At 44.9% G+C, this 21645-nt stretch overlaps 1 protein-coding gene across 2 annotated transcripts in view; it reads right to left on the bottom strand.

Moving 5' to 3' along the window:
* Window positions 1-6955: 6955 nt before the first annotated feature.
* Window positions 6956-21645, bottom strand: part of LOC123727355 (RNA-binding motif, single-stranded-interacting protein 3) — a 220033-nt gene continuing 205343 nt past the window's right edge. Inside the window, exons 11-14 of one of the 2 annotated variants that reach the window (XM_045696412.1) lie at window positions 21361-21471; window positions 13894-13980; window positions 11345-11454; window positions 6956-8955 (exon numbers count right to left, since the gene is read on the bottom strand). In XM_045696412.1, the coding sequence (XP_045552368.1) occupies window positions 8952-8955; window positions 11345-11454; window positions 13894-13980; window positions 21361-21471 (312 nt within the window). In that variant the 3' untranslated portion in view covers window positions 6956-8951. The remainder of the gene's footprint in view (window positions 8956-11344; window positions 11455-13893; window positions 13981-21360; window positions 21472-21645) is intronic. The other variant, XM_045696415.1, reaches the window with a different exon arrangement.

Below are 21645 nucleotides of genomic sequence, written 5' to 3'. Positions count from 1 at the left end.
AAATATGAACTTGATTGGGAAACTCCGATTTCAAAAAGGCTTTACAACGAAAGCAAAACATTAGATTATGTCAGCAGAGTACCCAGCCAGAAATAATCAGACACCCATTTTTCAAGCTAGCATATAATGTCACATAAACCCAAACCACAGCTAAATGCAGCACTAACCTTTGATGATCTTCATCAGATGACAACCCTAGGACATTATGTTATACAATACATGCATGTTTTGTTCAATCAAGTTCATATTTATATCAAAAAACAGCTTTTTGACTAGCATGTGACTAGCATTCCCACCAAACACTGCCGGTGAATTTACAAAATTACGATAAACGTTCACAGAAAACATAACAATTATTTTAAGAATTATAGATACAGAACTCCTCTATGCACTCGATATGTCTGATTTTAAAATAGCTTTTCGGTGAAAGCACATTTTGCAATATTCTCAGTAGATAGCCCGGCATCACAGGGCTAGCTATTTAGACACCCAGCAAGTTTAGCACTCACCAAAGTCAGATTTATTATAAGAAAAATGTAATTACCTTTGCTGTTCTTCGTCAGAATGCACTCCCAGGACTTCTACTTCAATAACAAATGTTGGTTTGGTCCCAAATAATCCATTGTTATATCCAAACAGCGGCGTTTTTTTCGTGCGTTCAAGACACTATCCGAAAGGGTAAATAAGGGTGGCGAGCATGGCGCATTTCGTGACAAAAAAATTATAAATATTCCATTACCGTACTTCGAAGCATGTCAACCGCTGTTTAAAATCAATTTTTATGCCATTTTTCTCGTAAAAAAGTGATAATATTCCGACCGGGAATCTGCGTTTAGGTAAACAGACGAAAGAAAATAAAGCATGGGGTCGACTCGGGCACGCGCCTAAGCCCATTGTCCTCTGATCGGCCACTTGCCAAAAGCGATAATGTGTTTCAGCCAGAGGCTGCCTCGATATCGTTCCGCTTTTTCCCGGGCTCTGAGAGCCTATGGGAGCCGTAGGAAGTGTCACGTTATAGCAAAGATCCTCAGTCTTCAATAAAAAGAGCCAAGATGAACAAACACTTGTCAGACAGGCCACTTCCTGCATGGAATCTTCTCAGGTTTTGGCCTGCCATATGAGTTCTGTTATACTCACAGACACCATTCAAACAGTTTTAGAAACTTTAGGGTGTTTTCTATCCAAAGCCAATAATTATATGCATATTCTAGTTACTGGGCAGGAGTAGTAACCAGATTAAATCGGGTACGTTTTTTATCCGGCCGTGTCAATACTGCCCCCTAGCCCTAACAGGTTAACATCACAGTATTAATCCTGGTTTGTTTATCTATCCTGTTAACATCACAGTGTTATGATACTAATCCTGGTTTGTTCATCTATGCTGTTAGCATCACAGTGTTAATCCTGGTTTGTTCATCTATCCTGTTAGCATCACAGTTAGCATCACAGTGTTAATCTTGGTTTGTTCATCTATCCTGTTAACACCACAGTGTTATGATACTAATCCTGGTTTGTTCATCTATCCTGTTAACACCACAGTGTTATGATACTAGTCCTGGTTTGTTCATCTATCCTGTTAACATCACAGTGTTATGATACTAATCCTGGTTTGTTCATCTATCCTGTTAACATCACAGTGTTATGATACTAATCCTGGTTTGTTCATCTATCCTGTTAGCATCACAGTTATCATCATAGTGTTAATCCTGGTTTGTTCATCTATCCTGTTAGCACCACAGTTAGCACCACAGTGTTAATCCTGGTTTGTTCATCTATCCTGTTAGCATCACAGTTAGCATCACAGTGTTAATCCTGGTTTGTTCATCTATCCTGTTAGCATCACCGTTAGCATCACAGTGTTAATCCTGGTTTGTTCATCTATCCTGTTAGCACCACAGTGTTAATCCTGGTTTGTTTGGGACAGATTGGATCATCCTTGTTTTTCCTTGTTAATGATGTCAGAAGGAGCAGTGGAGAGAAGTGAAGTCCTCCCTGTCACATCCTGTTGGAGAGAAGAGAAGGGGAAGAGAGAAGGAGAGGAGAGGGAGAGGAGGGGAGATGAAGGGAGAGGAGAGAGGAGGAGGAGATAGAGAAGAGGAGGGGATGGGATGGGAGGGGAGGAGGGGGAGGGGAGGAGGGGGAGGGGAGGAGGGGGGAGGAGAGGAGAGGAGAGGAGGAGGGGAGATGAGATGAGAGGAGAGGAGATGAGAGGAGAGAGGAGAGGAGGGGGGAGTAGAGAAGAGTAGAGGAAGAAGGGAGATGAGAGGAGAGGAGAGGAGGGGATGGGAGAGGAGAGGAGAGGAGAGGAGAGGAGAGGAGAGGAGAGGAGAGGAGGAGAGGAGAGGAGAGGAGCGGAGGGCAGGGGAAGGGGAAGGGGAAGGGGAGGAGGGGGAGTAGAGAAGAGTAGAGGAGGAAGGGAGATGAGATGAGAGGAGAGGAGGGGATGGGAGGGGAGCGGAGGGGAGGGAAGGGGAGGAGGGGGGAGTAGAGAAGAGTAGAGGAGGAGGGGAGATGAGAGAAGAGGAGAGGAGAGGAAGAGAGGTTATGAAGGACGACAGGGGACATAATACATTTTTGTTATCTGGATGAATAATGAACATGCCCTCATGTGGTCTGGATGGTGTGAAGTCCTGTCAATCATGACACAATCCCACACTGTACAATATACATCCACACTAGGCCCTGGATCATTCTACAGGCTGACAAATCATGTTGGAGAACAAGGACTTCAATGTGTCAACATGTAACGCATGGAAATATTCTCTATTTCACACACACACACACGCACGCACGCACGCACGCACGCACGCACGCACGCACGCACACACACACACACACACACACACACACACACTCTACTGTACAGTAGTGGATCTGTTAAATAGGTCTATTGAGCAGTTAAATGTCAGCTGTGACCACAGACATTGTGTTTTGTCCCAAACGGCACCCTATTCCCTGTATAGTGCACTGCTTTTGACCAGGGCCAATAGGGAATCCCGTAGGGAAACCCATAGGGCTCTGGTCAGAAGTAGTGCACTATAGAGGGAATAGGGTGCCGTTTGGAACACATGTATTGTGCTGTTGCAGAGAGCGGTAAGGGGCGTGTGGCAGCGAGGGGTCATGACAGGGTTCAGTTGGATTCTAAGGTCACGGAGTCTGCTACAATGTCTTGTTGTACTGAGAGACATTCCTCCAATCAATGAGACTGGAGGGTGAAGGTGGAGGGGTGGGTGGAGTGACTGGGGAGGGTGGAGGGACTGGGGAGGGTGGAGGGACTGGGGAGGGGTGGAGGGACTGGGGAGGGTGGAGGGACTGGGGAGGGTGGAGGGACTGGGGAGGGTGGAGGGACTGGGGAGGGGTGGAGGCACTGGGGAGGGGTGGAGGGACTGGGGAGGGTGGAGGGACTGGGGAGGGATGGAGGGACTGGGGAGAGTGGAGGGTCTGGGGAGGGGTGGAGGGACTGGGGAGGGTGGAGGGACTGGTGAGGCGTGGAGGGACTGGGGAGGGTGGAGGGACTGGGGAGGGGTGGAGGGACTGGGGAGGGTGGAGGGACTGGTGAGGGGTGGAGGGACTGGGGAGAGTGGAGGGACTGGGGAGGGGTGGAGGGACTGGGGAGGGTGGAGGGACTGGGGAGGGTGGAGGGACTGGTGATGGGTGGAGGGACTGGGGAGAGTGGAGGGTCTGGGGAGGGTGGAGGGACTGGGGAGGGGTGGAGGGACTGGGGAGAGTGGAGGGTCTGGGGAGGGTGGAGGGACTGGGGAGGGTGGAGGGACTGGGGAGGGTGGAGGGACTGGGGAGGGTGGAGGGACTGGGGAGGGGTGGAGGGACTGGGGAGAGTGGAGGGTCTGGGGAGGGTGGAGAGACTGGGGAGGGGTGGAGGCACTGGGGAGGGTGGAGGGACTGGTGAGGGGTGGAGGGACTGGGGAGAGTGGAGGGACTGGGGAGGGTGGAGGGACTGGGGAGGGGTGGAGGGACTGGGGAGGGGTGGAGGGACTGGGGAGGGTGGAGGCACTGGGGAGGGGTGGAGGGACTGGGGAGGGGTGGGGTGGGGTGGGGGAGAGTGGGGGTTAGAGATCACATGAAGAAAGGTTATGGTTGAAGTAGTCAATAATATCTATGCTGCCCTCATTCCTTCCTTCTCCCTCCCTCCAATTCAATTCAATTCAATTCAATGGGCTTTATTGGCATGAAATGGATAAACAAAAGTAAAATAAACAAAATGTGAACAGTAAACATTACGCTCACAAGTTCCAAAAGAATAGACATTACATATGTCATATTATGTCTATATACAGTGTTGTAACAATGTGCAAATAGTTAAAGTACAAAAGGGAAAATAAACATAAATATGGGTTGTATTTACAATGGTGTTTGTTCTTCACTGGTTGACCTTTTCTTGTGACAACAGGTCACACATCTTGCTGCTGTAATGGCACACTGTGGTATTTCACCCAGTAGATATGGGAGTTTATCAAAATCAGGTTTGTTTTCGAATTCTTTGTGGATCTGTGTAATCTGAGGGAAATATGTGTCTCTAATATGGTCCTACCTTTGGCAGGAGGTTAGGAAGTGCAGCTCAGTTTCCACCTCATTTTGTGGGCAGTGTGCACATAGCCTGTCTTCTCTTGAGAGCCAGGTCTGCCTGCGGCGGCCTTTCTCAATAGCAAGGCTATGCTCACTGAGTCTGTACATAGTCAAAGCTTTCCTTAAGTTTGGGTCAGTCACAGTGGTCAGGTATTCTGCCAAATAACATTCTAGTTTGCTCTGTTTTTTTGTAAATTTTTTCCGATGTGTCAAGTAATTATCTTTTTGTTTTCTCATGATTTGGTTGGGTCTAATTGTGTTGCTGTCCTGGGGCTCTGTGGGGTGTGTTTGTGTTTGTGAACAGAGACCCAGGATCAGCTTGCTTAGGGGACTCTTCTCCAGGTTCATCTCTCTGTAGGTGGTAACTTTGTTATGTAAAGTTTGCGACTCGCTTCCTTTTAGGTGGTTGTAGAATTTAACGTCTCTTTTCTGGATTTTGATAATTAGCGGGTATCGGCCTAATTCTGCATTGTGTTTGACATTTTACGGTGTACATAGAGGATATTTTAGCAACATTCTGCATGCAGTCTCAATTTGGTGTTTGTCAATTCTTCTCTCCCTACCATCTCCTCTCTTTCTGTCTCCTCTCTATCTCCATCTCATCTCCTCTCTCCCTACCATCTCCTCTCTTTCTGTCTCCTCTCTATCTCCATCTCATCTCCTCTCTCCCTACCATCTCCTCTCTTTCTGTCTCCTCTCTATCTCCATCTCATCTCCTCTCTCCCTACCATCTCCTCTCTATCTCCTCTCTCTCTCCATCTCATCTCCTCTCTCTCTGTCTCCTCCCTGTCTCCTCTCTATCTCCTCTCTATCTCCATCTCATCTCCTCTCTCCCTATATCCTCTCTGTCTCCTCTCTCCCTATCTCCTCTCTGTCTCCTCTCTCCCTATCTCCTCTCTGTCTCCTCTCTGTCTCCTCTCTATCTCCTCTCCATCTCCTCTCTATCTCCTCTCTATCTCCTCTCTGTCTCCTATCTTTCTGTCTCCTCTCTATCTCCATCTCATCTCCTCTCTCCCTACCATCTCCTCTCTATCTCCTCTCTCTCTTTGTGTTTCTGCACTAACTGTTCTACGTCTTATTGATTGTTCAATGTTGAAATGGAACTTGAAAGTAAGCATTTCATTGGACGATGTATGCCATGCGTATCCCGTACATACGACTAATCTAACTGGAAACTTGGCTGTTATTTTGAGTGCGTAGTGAACTTCTCTCACACTAACTGTGGCTGTATACTGCCCTCTAGTGGTGTGATGTTGTACATACATACATGCATACATGCATACATACATACATACATACATACATACATACATACATACATACAACGTCAAATAGCAGGAGAGATATATTATTTTCCTTTTTTTTATTTTATTCAAATTGAAACCAAAAAGAAAGCAGAAAAAGTTGAACCCACTGATGTAAACAAACTGTTAGGATCCCACCTGGAAGAAGACATGAGTCATCACATGACCGTCTGCAGAAAATTAACAACAGAATCATCATAGAACTCCTTCCTGTTGCATCTTCTTCTAAACACCGGTCCTCTCTCAATTATTTCATTCATTTTCCAAGAGGTTTTTTTCTGTTATCGCTGAATTTTGGTTGAATGTTGTTTTAATGTTTTTTTTCCCCCCCTCAACATTATATCTCCAAAACTAAACTTCCCATTATGTAGAGTCAGGTCAGGTGGGCAGATTTACAAGGTGTGAGCTCAGGACAGATAGCCAATCAGACTCTTTGGTGTTACTTTAATCAGCCAATCAGACTCCTTGGTGTTACTGTACTCAGCCAATCAGCCTCCTTGGTGTTACTTTAATCAGCCTTCTTGGTGGTACTTTAATCAGCCAATCAGCCTCCTTGGTGTTACTGTAATCAGCCAATCAGCCTCCTTGGTGTTACTGTACTCAGCCAATCAGCCTCCTTGGTGTTACTTTAATCAGCCTTCTTGGTGGTACTTTAATCAGCCAATCAGCCTCCTTGGTGTTACTGTAATCAGCCAATCAGCCTCCTTGGTGTTACTGTACTCAGCCAATCAGCCTCCTTGGTGGTACTTTAATCAGCCAATCAGCCTCCTTGGTGTTACTGTAATCAGCCAATCAGCCTCCTTGGTGGTGCTGTAATCAGAACGGTACTGAACAGTATACAGTACAGTTATCACGAGGTAGATCTTGGATATACCATTGTTAAATCTACAAGCCTCGAGAAGCCTCGAGAAGCCTCGAGAAGCCTCGAGGTGGCTCTAAAACAACTTCACCTCCCCAGCCAACACTACGGTTCTGACTGGCTGACTGGCTGACTGGCTCCCCAATACTGAACACTTGATAGCAGCTAACGCATTAAAGTCAATTCTCAAAAAATTGCAACACAAACATTTAAAAAAAAATGTATGTTTTATTTTACTTTTCTTTTTTCCTCTCTCAGACAAGATAGCTAAAGATGAGCAGATAAGCTACCAGAAACTAGCATGGTGTCTTTGCAGACGGTAGTATCCTATCCCTTCAGTAACGGGGCTCAGTGGATGAGCTTTACATCCTGTAACATGGTTTGTGTTTGTTATAACAGTGGAGAGAGATTGTGTGATTTTACATTGGATAAACCACCATCACTATATCAGGGACTGAAGGGTTTACTCTGTTTCTCGAGCAGATTTCTCTCAGATTATATTGGGTTATGATAAAACTGAGCTTTCTCTGTGGCGCAGTTCTCTGACCTGTTACACACCTTGTTGCTGAAGGTATGAGTGACACATGACTGCACCAATGGTAGAACTCTATGAACACCTTAACCCCAGCAGAGCCAATGGGAAGAGTCCTAAGCACACAAGTCCAACCCTCAAACCATCTAATGTACAGTGCATCATACAACAAAAGCAAGAAAGCCAAATGGAAAAGTTAAAATATGAATTTTTAAAAAATCTCTCGCTCTACTCCACTGTCTCTACCTGTTTGTTCTTCTGTGGTATAAAAGCTGTTGTCTGTTGGCTGCATTTGATCCACAGCTATAAAAAGACTAAAGAAAATTGTCACCAATTTCTTTAACACTATTGCTTCATTTTGAACACGTCCCTTTGTACACAGAAACTCTTGTCTATATACGTTTTCACTAGAAGTTGAATTTTTTGGTTATTTTTGTTTCATTTCTTGTTTTGCGATGAGACAAGCAATAGCAGGCAAAAAAAATAAAACTGTAGTACTTTGTAAAAAAAAAATATTGCAAGTAAAAACACACTAATGCCATGTTAAGTAACTAAAACATTTTTCATCGATAAACTGCATTTCCCACAATACAGCGGTTATATATTTTTATTGCCCCCTCCCACCTACTATCACCATGGAGATTCTCTTCTCCCCAAACACAAATGACTACAAACCACATAATTTAAAATCTTCTTCATACAGTTCTCTTTATAACCTGTACATTGATGTCCATAGATTTAATCTCGGTGTATCTGGAACCGTGGAAAGCATTCATAAGCCTCTTGATATGCACTCAAGTCATTATTGTTTTTACAGATGTTTTTAAACAATTTCAGACGAAAGGACCGACGAGTTTCCAACGTCTGAGAAATTAAGGCAAAAAAAATATGTTACTTTTTTTTTTTTTTTCTCTAGAAAACTACATTTTAAATCATGAAAATAATAAAAAATATAGTAGCTTAATATCAAAGGAAGACAACCCGTTTAATTTGTTTGTTTGTTCTCTAGAACTTTACCTCCTCTTCTATTAAAAAGTGTCCTGATCTGAAAACCTACCTGCACATTCACACGGATATTTGTCTGTTTGTTCATTTTTAAGTTCATTTTTTTGTCTGTTCTTTTATTTATTTATATTTTTATATGTTTTTCACTCTGTTCTTTTCTTTTTTCGAAGGACGACTCCAGTTTAATGCTGGCCCGCTCAATAAACTCAATGTCCCATACCGCACCTCTCCATCTTCTGAGACTTTATCTAAATCACAATCACAACCTCTCTCTCTCTCTCTCTCCCATCTCTTCTCTCTTCTCTCTCTCTCCCATCTTCTCTCTCTCCCATCTCTTCTCTCTTCTCTCTCTCTCCCATCTTCTCTCTCTCCCATCTTCTCTCTCTCCCATCTTCTCTCTCTCCCATCTCTTCTCTCTTCTCTCTCATCTTCTCTCTTCTCTCTCCCATCTCTTCTCTTCCTCTATCTCTTCTCTCTTTCTTCTCTCTCTCTCAGGACAGATAAAACAAAGTATTTTTTTGATGCCCGTGCAAAGATAAAACGATCTCTTTTTGTCCTCCTTTTGTCATCCATTATTTTTTCCTCCCTCCATCCCTCCAGTGCTTCTGTGCAGCCCCCTGTCTCAAGGCAATGCAGTTACCGGAAACAATCACTCCTCATCCTCTTGTTATCTGAGAAAGAGAAAGAAAATATTTAACCTTTAATTTAACAGGGAGTCATGTTGAGACATAGGTCTCTTTTACAGATGAGCATCACACTATACAGGTCAATACAGGGAGTCATGCTGAGACATAGGTCTCTTTTACAGATGAGCATCACACTATACAGGTCAATACAGGGAGTCATGCTGAGACATAGGTCTCTTTTACAGATGAGCATCACACTATACAGGTCAATACAGGGAGTCATGCTGAGACATAGGTCTCTTTTACAGATGAGCATCACACTATACAGGTCAATACAGGGAGTCATGCTGAGACATAGACCTCTTTTACAGATGAGCATCACACTATACAGGTCAATACAGGGAGTCATGCTGAGACATAGGTCTCTTTTACAGATGAGCATCACACTATACAGGTCAATACAGGGAGTCATGCTGAGACATAGGCCTCTTTTACAGATGAGCATCACACTATACAGGTCAATACAGGGAGTCATGCTGAGACATAGGCCTCTTTTACAGATGAGCATCACACTATACAGGTCAATACAGGGAGTCATGCTGAGACATAGGCCTCTTTTACAGATGAGCATTGTAAACACATCAAATTACACTATACACGTCAATACACATCAAACTACACTATACACATCAAATTACACTATACACATCAATGCACACATCAATATACAAAATACATATCAATATACAATAAACACATCAATATACACAATACAAATTTGTTCTTAACTGACTTAGTTAAATAAAATAAATAAAAATAAATGCAACAATACAAATCAATACACACATCAATATACCCTGTACACATCAATATACCCTGTACACATCAATATACACTATACACATCAATATACACTATACACATTAATATACATATCAATATACACTATACACATTAAAACACATCAATATACCCTGTACACATCAATATACACTATACACATTAATATACATATCAATATACACTATACACATTAAAACACATCAATATACCCTGTACACATCAATATGCACTATACACATTAATATACACTATACACATTAATATACATACCAATATACACTATACACATTAAAACACATCAATATACCCTGTACACATCAATATGCACTATACACATTAATATACACTATACACATTAATATACATACCAATATACACTATACACATTAAAACACATCAATATACCCTGTACACATCAATATGCACTATACACATTAATATACATCAATGTACTCTATACACTTCAATATACACTATACACACCAATATACAACAATATACACACCAATATACATCAATATACACTAAACACATCAATATACATCAATAGACACTATACATATCAATATACACTATACACATTAATATACACTACACATTAATATACACTATATACATCAACATGCATTAATATACATCAATATACACTAAATACCCTGTACACATCAATATGCACTATACACATTAATATACACTATACACTTCAATACACTTCAATATACACTATACACACCAATATACACTAAACACATCAATATACCCTGTACACATCAATCTACACTATACACACCAATATACATCAATATACCCTATACACTATACACATCAATACACATCAATATACATCAATATACACTATACACATCAATACACATCAATATACACTATACACACCAATATACATCAATATACCCTGTACACATCAATCTACACTATACACATCAATATACATCAATATACCCTGTACACATCAATTTACACTATACACATCAATATACATCAATATACCCTGTACACATCAATCTACATCAATATACATCAACATACACTATATACATCAACATGCATCAATATACACTATATACATCAATATACACTATACACACCAATATACAACACTATACACACCAATATACACTAAACACATCAATATACCCTGTACACATCAATCTACACTATACACATCAATATACACTATACACTATACACATCAATACACATCAATATACACTATACACATTAATATACACTATACACATCTATACACATTAATATACACTATACACATCTATACACATCAATATACACTATATATATCACTACACATCAATATACACTATATACATCAATATACACTATATATATATCACTACACATCAATATACACTATATACATCAATATACACTATATATATCACTACACATCAATATAGACTATACACACCAATATACACATTACACATCAATACACACCAATATACAGAAGAAAGCAAAGCAAGAGAAGCGGGGAGAGGGAAAGACAATGAGAGAGACCCCAGCTATCCACAGAGTAGTAGACATGTAGCAGGTGTGTGTGTGTGTGTGTGTTTACTTAGTCTGTTGGTAGGAGTAGGCAGGTGAGTCGTTGTCCAGGTGTGGCTGTCCGTTAGGGTCCTGTGAGGAGGGGGGTACAGTCTGGGGCGAGTCCTCTGTTACCACTGCCTGATAAGAGAAGGAAGAACCAGGAAAAGACACAGGAAATGAGGTCACAGTTATCATAAGTCAGGAAGAGACACAGGAAATTAGGTCATTGATATCTTTAGGGTTCATTCTTGAGATTTGAGATTCACGTTCATAACTTAGACTTTTTTGTGAATCATCCAATGATCCCAAATGGAATATACAGTACATTACCCCCCCAAAAAACACAAACACTTGAATTACAAACTGAGATCTCACAGTCAGGTCACCCCGTGATACAAGTCAGTATTCCACGTCGATCCATGTCTGAGGACGTCGGGAGATAACTTGGAAACCGGACATTAGGGACAACAGTGAACGCTGTTACCTTCAAGTAGGTTTTGGTTTTACTAGGGCATTGTGGACAGGGATGGCAGATGGGCGGTTGCATGTTTGAACCCAGCGATAGAAACCTGTTTTTGAGATTTTTGTATTTAAGCCTATCCCAAACCTTAATTGGAGTTAATGCCTCTGAAACTTAACCTGTAAACACGGCAAAATTTCACGTTTGGAACAACATTGAAATTTGACGTTTTGAGAAACATGGATAAACGTCCAATTCTGACGTGAGGCTGTGAGACCTAGTTGGATCTTAATGAGGATTTAAGCCCTTAGTTAAAGTGTGGATGTTATGGGTTTGCAGTAAGTACTGCATGGTGCATGGGTGGTGAGTGCAGCTGTTTTATACTTACTTCCATTGGATTAAGGCCTTACTTTGGGAATGTATGTTGAGAGTGTTACTGCTGCATGGTGTGTGTTGTGGGTGGTGTTGGTTAGGGTGTTGTAGGTTATGGTGTTGTGGGTGGTGTTGGTTAGGGTGTTGTGGGTTAGGGTGTTGTGGGTGGTGTGGGTTATGGTGTTGTGGGTTATGGTGTTGTGGGTCAGGGTGTTGTGGGTTATGGTTACGGTGTTGTGGGTTATGGTGTTGTAGGTTATGGTGTTGTGGGTTATGGTGTTGTGGGTTAGGGTGTTGTGGGTTATGGTGATGTAGGTTAGGGTTAGGGTGTTGTGGGTGTTGTGGGTTATGGTGTTGTGGGTTATGGTGTTGTGGGTTATGGCGTTGTGGGTTATGGCGTTGTGGGTTATGGCGTTGTGGGTTAGGGTGATGTAGGTTAGGGTGATGTAGGTTAGGGTGATGTAGGTTAGGGTGTTGTGGGTTAGGGTGATGTAGGTTATGGTGATGTAGGTTAGGGTTAGGATGTTGTAGGTTAGGGTTAGGGTGTTGTAGGTTAGGGTGTTGTGGGTTAGGGTTAGGGTGTTGTAGGTTAGGGTTAGGGTGTTGTGGGTTAGGGTGTTGTAGGTTAGGGTGTTGTAGGTTAGGGTGTTGTAGGTTAGGGTTAGGATGTTGTAGGTTAGGGTTAGGATGTTGTAGGTTAGGGTTAGGATGTTGTAGGTTAGGGTTAGGGTGTTGTGGGTTAGGGTGTTGTAGGTTAGGGTGTTGTAGGTTAGGGTTAGGGTGTTGTAGGTTAGGGTTAGGGTGTTGTAGGTTAGGGTTAGGGTGTTGTAGGTTAGGGTTAGGGTGTTGTAGGTTAGGGTTAGGGTGTTGTGGGTTAGGGTGTTGTGGGTTATGGTGTTGTGGGTTATGGTGTTGTAGGTTAGGGTGTTGTAGGTCAGGGTTAGGGGGTTGTAGGTCAGGGTGTTGTAGGTTAGGGTTAGGGTGTTGTAGGTTAGGGTTAGGGTGTTGTAGGTTAGGGTTAGGGTGTTGTAGGTTAGGGTGTTGTAGGTCAGGGTTAGGGTGTTGTAGGTTAGTGGGTTGTAGGTTAGGGTGTTGTAGGTCAGGGTTAGGGTGTTGTAGGTTAGTGTGTTGTAGGTTAGGGTGTTGTAGGTTAGGGTTAGGGTGTTTTAGGTTAAGGTTAGGGTGTTGTAGGTTATGGTGTTGTAGGTTAGTGTGTTGTAGGTTAGGGTGTTGTAGGTTAGGGTGTTGTAGGTTAGGGTGTTGTAGGTTAGGGTGTTGTAGGTTAGGGTTAGTGTGTTGTAGGTTAGGGTGTTGTAGGTTAGTGTGTTGTAGGTTAGGGTGTTGTAGGTTAGGGTTAGGGTGTTTTAGGTTAAGGTTAGGGTGTTGTAGGTTAGGGTGTTGTAGGTTAGGGTTAGGGTGTTGTAGGTTAGGGTTAGGGTGTTGTAGGTTAGGGTGTTGTAGGTTAGGGTTAGGGTGTTGTAGGTTAGGGTGTTGTAAGTTAGGGTGTTGTAGGTTAGGGTGTTGTAGGTTAGGGTGTTGTAGGTTAGGGTGTTGTAGGTTAGGGTTAGGGTGTTGTAGGTTAGGGTTAGGGTGTTGTAGGTTAGGGTTAGGGTGTTGTAGGTTAGGGTGTTGTAGGTTAGGGTGTTGTAGGTTAGGGTGTTGTAGGTTAGGGTTAGGGTGTTGTAGGTTAGGGTTAGGGTGTTGTAGGTTAGGGTTAGTTCTGCATGGTAAAGAGTTTAACTTACGTCTACTGAGAGGGTGGAGCCAGGCACTGCAGTGTACTGAGGAATGTAGGCTTCTTGAACTGGAGCAGCTGCTGCAGACATGTACTGCTGTTAGAGAGCAGGAGAAACACCTTTATATTACAGTCATTTAGCAGAATGACTTACACTCAGTACATTCATCTGCAGATAGCTAGGTGGACCAGTCATAGTCAGTACATTCATCTCCAGATAGCTAGGTGGACCAGTCATAGTCAGTACATTCATCTCCAGATAGCTAGGTGGACCAGTCATAGTCAGTACATTCATCTCCAGATAGCTAGGTGGACCAGTCATAGTCAGTACATTCATCTCCAGATAGCTAGGTGGACCAGTCATAGTCAGTACATTCATCTCCAGATAGCTAGGTGGACCAGTCATAGTCATTACATTCATCTACAGATAGCTAGGTGGGACAACCACATATCACAGTCATAGTCAATACATTGAGGGGGGAGGGGTCAAGGTCAGAGTCAGTAAGGGGGGAGGGGTCAAGGTCAGAGTCAGTAAGGGGGAGGGGTCAAGGTCAGAGTTAGTAAGGGGGAGGGGTCAAGGTCAGAGTCAGTAAAAGGGGGAGGGGTCAAGGTCAGAGTCAGTAAAAGGGGGAGGGGTCAAGGTCAGAGTCAGTAAGGGGGGAGGGGTCAAGGTCAGAGTTAGTAAGGGGGAGGGGTCAAGGTCAGAGTTAGTAAGGGGGAGGGGTCAAGGTCAGAGTAGGTAAGGGGGGAGGGGTCAAGGTCAGAGTAGGTAAGGGGGGAGGGGTCAAGGTCAGAGTCAGTAAGGGGGGAGGGGTCAAGGTCAGAGTCAGTAAGGGGGGAGGGGTCAAGGTCAGAGTCAGTAAGGGGGGAGGGGTCAAGGTCAGAGTCAGTAAGGGGGGAGGGGTCAAGGTCAGAGTTAGTAAGGGGGAGGGGTCAAGGTCAGAGTTAGTAAGGGGGGGAGGGGTCAAGGTCAGAGTCAGTAAGGGGGAGGGGTCAAGGTCAGAGTTAGTAAGGGGGGAGGGGTCAAGGTCAGAGTTAGTAAGGGGGGGAGGGGTTAACTGGGAGTGTTAGTACACGAAAGGCTTTTATTTTTTGGGGGGGGTTGAGAAGGGGGGTGCTGTGGGTTTCTTTAAGATACAGAAAAGGAAACAAATTAGAGAACAGAGATCTGGAGGGGGGTTACAGTGAGATTAGTAGGAGAACAGAGATCTGGAAGGGGGGTTACAGTGAGATTAGTAGGAGAACAGAGACCTGGAGGGGGGTTACAGTGAGATTAGTAGGAGAACAGAGACCTGGAGGGGGGTTACAGTGAGATTAGTAGGAGAACAGAGACCTGGAGGGGGGTTACAGTGAGATTAGTAGGAGAACAGAGATCTGGAAGGGGGTTACAGTGAGATTAGTAGGAGAACAGAGACCTGGAGGGGGGTTACAGTGAGATTAGTAGGAGAACAGAGACCTGGAGGGGGGTTACAGTGAGATTAGTAGGAGAACAGACCTGGAGGGGGGGTTACAGTGAGATTAGTAGGAGAACAGAGACCTGGAGGGGGGTTACAGTGAGATTAGTAGGAGAACAGAGACCTGGAGGGGGGTTACAGTGAGATTAGTAGGAGAACAGAGATCTGGAGGGGGGTTACAGTGAGATTAGTAGGAGAACAGAGATCTGGAGGGGGGTTACAGTGAGATTAGTAGGAGAACAGAGACCTGGAGGGGGGTTACAGTGAGATTAGTAGGAGAACAGACGTGGAGGGGGGTTACAGTGAGATTAGTAGGAGAACAGAGACCTGGAGGGGGGTTACAGTGAGATTAGTAGGAGAACAGAGATCTGGAGGGGGGTTACAGTGAGATTAGTAGGAGAACAGAGACCTGGAGGGGGGTTACAGTGAGATTAGTAGGAGAACAGAGATCTGGAGGGGGGTTACAGTGAGATTAGTAGGAGAACAGAGACCTGGAGGGGGGTTGTAGTGAGATTAGTAGGAGAACAGAGATCTGGAGGGGGGTTACAGTGAGATTAGTAGGAGAACAGACCTGGAGGGGGGTTACAGTGAGATTAGTAGGAGAACAGAGACCTGGAGGGGGGTTACAGTGAGATTAGTAGGAGAACAGAGACCTGGAGGGGGGTTACAGTGAGATTAGTAGGAGAACAGACCTGGAGGGGGGTTACAGTGAGATTAGTAGGAGAACAGAGACCTGGAGGGGGGGTTACAGTGAGATTAGTAGGAGAACAGACCTGGAGGGGGGTTACAGTGAGATTAGTAGGAGAACAGAGACCTGGAGGGGGGTTACAGTGAGATTAGTAGGAGAACAGAGATCTGGAGGGGGGTTACAGTGAGATTAGTAGGAGAACAGAGATCTGGAGGGGGGTTACAGTGAGATTAGTAGGAGAACAGACCTGGAGGGGGGTTACAGTGAGATTAGTAGGAGAACAGAGACCTGGAGGGGGGTTACAGTGAGATTAGTAGGAGAACAGACCTGGAGGGGGGTTACAGTGAGATTAGTAGGAGAACAGAGATCTGGAGGGGGGTTACAGTGAGATTAGTAGGAGAACAGAGACCTGGAGGGGGGTTACAGTGAGATTAGTAGGAGAACAGAGACCTGGAGGGGGGTTACAGTGAGTTTAGTAGGAGAACAGACCTGGAGGGGGGGTTACAGTGAGATTAGTAGGAGAACAGAGATCTGGAGGGGGGTTACAGTGAGATTAGTAGGAGAACAGAGATCTGGAGGGGGGTTACAGTGAGATTAGTAGGAGAACAGACCTGGAGGGGGGGTTACAGTGAGATTAGTAGGAGAACAGAGACCTGGAGGGGGGTTACAGTGAGATTAGTAGGAGAACAGACCTGGAGGGGGGTTACAGTGAGATTAGTAGGAGAACAGAGACCTGGAGGGGGGGTTACAGTGAGATTAGTAGGAGAACAGAGATCTGGAGGGGGGTTACAGTGAGATTAGTAGGAGAACAGAGATCTGGAGGGGGGGTTACAGTGAGATTAGTAGGAGAACAGACCTGGAGGGGGGTTACAGTGAGATTAGTAGGAGAACAGAGACCTGGAGGGGGGGTTACAGTGAGATTAGTAGGAGAACAGACCTGGAGGGGGGGTTACAGTGAGATTAGTAGGAGAACAGAGACCTGGAGGGGGGTTACAGTGAGATTAGTAGGAGAACAGAGACCTGGAGGGGGGGTTACAGTGAGTTTAGTAGGAGAACAGACCTGGAGGGTGGTTACAGTGAGATTAGTAGGAGAACAGAGATCTGGAGGGGGGTTACAGTGAGATTAGTAGGAGAACAGACCTGGAGGGGGGTTACAGTGAGATTAGTAGGAGAACAGAGACCTGGAGGGGGGTTACAGTGAGATTAGTAGGAGAACAGACCTGGAGGGGGGGTTACAGTGAGATTAGTAGGAGAACAGAGATCTGGAGGGGGGGTTACAGTGAGATTAGTAGGAGAACAGAGACCTGGAGGGGGGTTACAGTGAGATTAGTAGGAGAACAGGGACCTGGAGGGGGGTTACAGTGAGATTAGTAGGAGAACAGAGACCTGGAGGGGGGTTACAGTGAGATTAGTAGGAGAACAGAGATCTGGAGGGGGGGTTACAGTGAGATTAGTAGGAGAACAGAGACCTGGAGGGGGGTTACAGTGAGATTAGTAGGAGAACAGAGACCTGGAGGGGGGTTACAGTGAGATTAGTAGGAGAACAGAGACCTGGAGGGGGGTTACAGTGAGATTAGTAGGAGAACAGAGACCTGGAGGGGGGTTACAGTGAGATTAGTAGGAGAACAGAGACCTGGAGGGGGGGTTACAGTGAGATTAGTAGGAGAACAGAGACCTGGAGGGGGGTTACAGTGAGATTAGTAGGAGAACAGAGACCTGGAGGGGGGTTACAGTGAGATTAGTAGGAGAACAGAGACCTGGAGGGGGGTTACAGTGAGATTAGTAGGAGAACAGAGACCTGGAGGGGGGTTACAGTGAGATTAGTAGGAGAACAGAGACCTGGAGGGGGGTTACAGTGAGATTAGTAGGAGAACAGAGATCTGGAGGGGGGTTACAGTGAGATTAGTAGGAGAACAGAGACCTGGAGGGGGGTTACAGTGAGATTAGTAGGAGAACAGAGACCTGGAGGGGGGGTTACAGTGAGATTAGTAGGAGAACAGAGACCTGGAGGGGGGGTTACAGTGAGATTAGTAGGAGAACAGAGATCTGGAGGGGGGTTACAGTGAGATTAGTAGGAGAACAGACCTGGAGGGGGGTTACAGTGAGATTAGTAGGAGAACAGAGACCTGGAGGGGGGGTTACAGTGAGATTAGTAGGAGAACAGAGACCTGGAGGGGGGTTACAGTGAGTTTAGTAGGAGAACAGAGACCTGGAGGGGGGGGTTACAGTGAGATTAGTAGGAGAACAGAGATCTGGAGGGGGGTTGTAGTGAGATTAGTAGGAGAACAGACCTGGAGGGGGTTACAGTGAGATTAGTAGGAGAACAGAGATCTGGAGGGGGGTTACAGTGAGATTAGTAGGAGAACAGAGATCTGGAGGGGGTTACAGTGAGATTAGTAGGAGAACAGAGACCTGGAGGGGGGTTACAGTGAGATTAGTAGGAGAACAGACCTGGAGGGGGGTTACAGTGAGATTAGTAGGAGAACAGAGACCTGGAGGGGGGGTTACAGTGAGATTAGTAGGAGAACAGACCTGGAGGGGGGTTACAGTGAGATTAGTAGGAGAACAGAGACCTGGAGGGGGGGTTACAGTGAGATTAGTAGGAGAACAGACCTGGAGGGGGGGTTACAGTGAGATTAGTAGGAGAACAGAGACCTGGAGGGGGGTTACAGTGAGATTAGTAGGAGAACAGAGACCTGGAGGGTGGTTACAGTGAGATTAGTAGGAGAACAGAGACCTGGAGGGGGGTTACAGTGAGATTAGTAGGAGAACAGAGACCTGGAGGGGGGTTACAGTGAGATTAGTAGGAGAACAGAGACCTGGAGGGGGGTTACAGTGAGATTAGTAGGAGAACAGAGACCTGGAGGGGGGTTACAGTGAGATTAGTAGGAGAACAGACCTGGAGGGGGGTTACAGTGAGATTAGTAGGAGAACAGAGACCTGGAGGGGGGTTACAGTGAGATTAGTAGGAGAACAGAGACCTGGAGGGGGGGTTACAGTGAGATTAGTAGGAGAACAGAGACCTGGAGGGGGGTTACAGTGAGATTAGTAGGAGAACAGGGACCTGGAGGGGGTTACAGTGAGATTAGTAGGAGAACAGAGACCTGGAGGGGGGGTTACAGTGAGATTAGTAGGAGAACAGAGACCTGGAGGGGGGTTACAGTGAGATTAGTAGGAGAACAGACCTGGAGGGGGGTTACAGTGAGATTAGTAGGAGAACAGAGACCTGGAGGGGGGTTACAGTGAGATTGGTAAGAAAAGAACAGAATTCTTTAACCAGGGGCGGGGCCTTCGTCAGGGTTGCAATCTGAGCCCTGCACTCTTCAATATTTACATTAACGAATTGGCCACTATTCTAGAAAAATCCTCAGCCCCTGGTGTTAGTCTCCACAATTCAGAAGTTAAATGCCTACTCTTCGCAGATGACCTATGCCTGATGTCACCCACAGCACCTGGCCTACAGCAGAGCCTGGACCTGCTAGAGCAGTACTGCCAGACCTGGGCCCTGGCAGTAAACCCCAAAAAGACTAAAATAATGATTTTCCAGAGAAGATCCAGATCTCAGGGAATTAGACCAAAGTTCTCAATTGGTACAAAATATATAGAGTACTGTACACACTACAATTACTTAGGTTTAAAAATAAGCTCAACTGGACACCTTAATGAGGCAGTGAATGAACTGAGAGAGAAAGCACGCAGGGCATTCTACGCCATTAAAAAGCAAATTCAAATTGAAATACCTATTAAAATTTGGCTAAAACTAATTGAATATGTCATTGAACCAATTGCACTTTATGGCAGCGAGGTGTGGGGTCCACTTGCAAAACAAGATTTCATCAAATGGGACAAACACCCCATTGAAACCCTACATGCAGAGTTCTGTAAGATTCTCCTACGTGTCCAGAGGAAAACTACAAACAATGCATGCAGGGCAGAATTAGGCAAATATCCACTAATAATAAAAACTCAAAAAAGAGCAATTAAGTTTTGGAAACATCTAAAATACAGTGACCCCCTCTCATATCATTACCAAGCCTGCAATGCCAAGAGCTGAGCAAAGAAAAGAGTCCCCTCATCCAGCTGGTCCTGGGGCTGAGTTCACAAACCTGTTCTACTAACACACTGAAGCCTCAGGACCCTCATCCAGCTGGTCCTGGGGCTGAGTTCACAAACCTGTTCTACTAACACACTGAAGCCTCAGGACCAGAACATCCAATCAATCAGAATAAACCAAATTACAACACAGTCAAAACAAAACTACATTACTTATTGGGAAACACAAGCACAAACACAAAGCAAAATGCAGTGCTATCTGGCCCTAAATCGACAGTACACTATGGCTAAATATTTGACCATGGTTACTGATCAAAACCTTAGAAAAACCTTGACAAAGTACAGGCTCAGTGAGCACAGCCTTGCCATTGAGAAGGGTAGACACAGGAAAACCTGGCTCCCTGTAGAGGAAAGGCTGTGCAACCACTGCACCACAGCAGAACCTGAGACGGAGCTGCATTTCCTGACAAGATGTCAAAAATATAAAACAATTAGAGAGTGTCATTTCCCCAAATTTGAAACCCTTATTCAAGGTTTCAAAGACCTCTCTGATGAGGATAGGCTACCCGTCCTGTTGGGGGAGGACGCAGAGAGCTGTGGGTTGGCAGCGCACTACATTGCTGTCTGCCATAAGTTGAGGGACAGTGTCTGACAGACCAATAAACCTGCACATGTCCTCTACTGTATGATTATTGTTATTGTTCAATGTGTTGGTTATTTTGACCCTTGGTTATTGTTGTTACTGTTGTCCCGTTGACAATATTTGATTCTCATTTTTATTTATTTTTATATTGTAAATATCCAAAATAAGCTTTGGCAATATGTATATTGTTACGTCATGCCAATAAAGCGAATTGAATTGAATTGAATTGATTAGTAGGAGAACACGACCTGGAGGGGGGTTACAGTGAGATTAGTAGGAGAACACGACCTGGAGGGGGGTTACAGTGAGATTAGTAGGAGAACAGAGACCTGGAGGGGGGTTACAGTGAGATTAGTAGGAGAACAGCCTCTAGTAAAGATGAGGTCAAGCCTATTGCCGTGTGAGCGGGAGAGGACTGGGAAAGAGTGAGGCAAGCTGGCAAGGAGGCAAGGAGGAAATGGAAGGAGTTGAAAATAAATTCATCGAAAGCAGACGTCGGGAGATTGATGTTGCCAAGTACGAAGATCAATGAGCCATCAACAGGAAATGAGTTTATCAAGGTGTCAAGTTTATTAAAAAGACTAAGGACACCTGGTGGGGGAGAGATGACACAGCAGGATTACAGTCAGAGGGACTTACGGTTCCTGTGTTTCCCAGAGACATGTGGTTCATCTGATGTGTTATAGGAGCCATCATACTGGAGGGCTGCATGGGCAGGGAGAGGTCCATAGCTGGGGTTATCACAGCACCCTGGTGGATGGAGGGGAGAGAGAGGGAGAGGGGGAGAGAGAGGGAGAGAGGGAGAGGGGGAGAGAGACAGGGAGAGAGAGAGGGGAATAGAGAGAGAGAGAGAGAGAGAGAGAGAGAGAGAGAGAGAGAGAGAGACAGGGAGAGAGAGAGAGAGAGAGAGAGAGCCAGGGAGAG

Source organism: Salmo salar, chromosome ssa02, assembly GCF_905237065.1.
Source record: "Salmo salar chromosome ssa02, Ssal_v3.1, whole genome shotgun sequence".
Classification (NCBI taxonomy): Eukaryota; Metazoa; Chordata; class Actinopteri; order Salmoniformes; family Salmonidae; genus Salmo; species Salmo salar.
The sequence above is the reverse complement of the archived record's forward strand: the minus strand, read 5'-3'. Positions and strand labels throughout refer to the sequence as shown.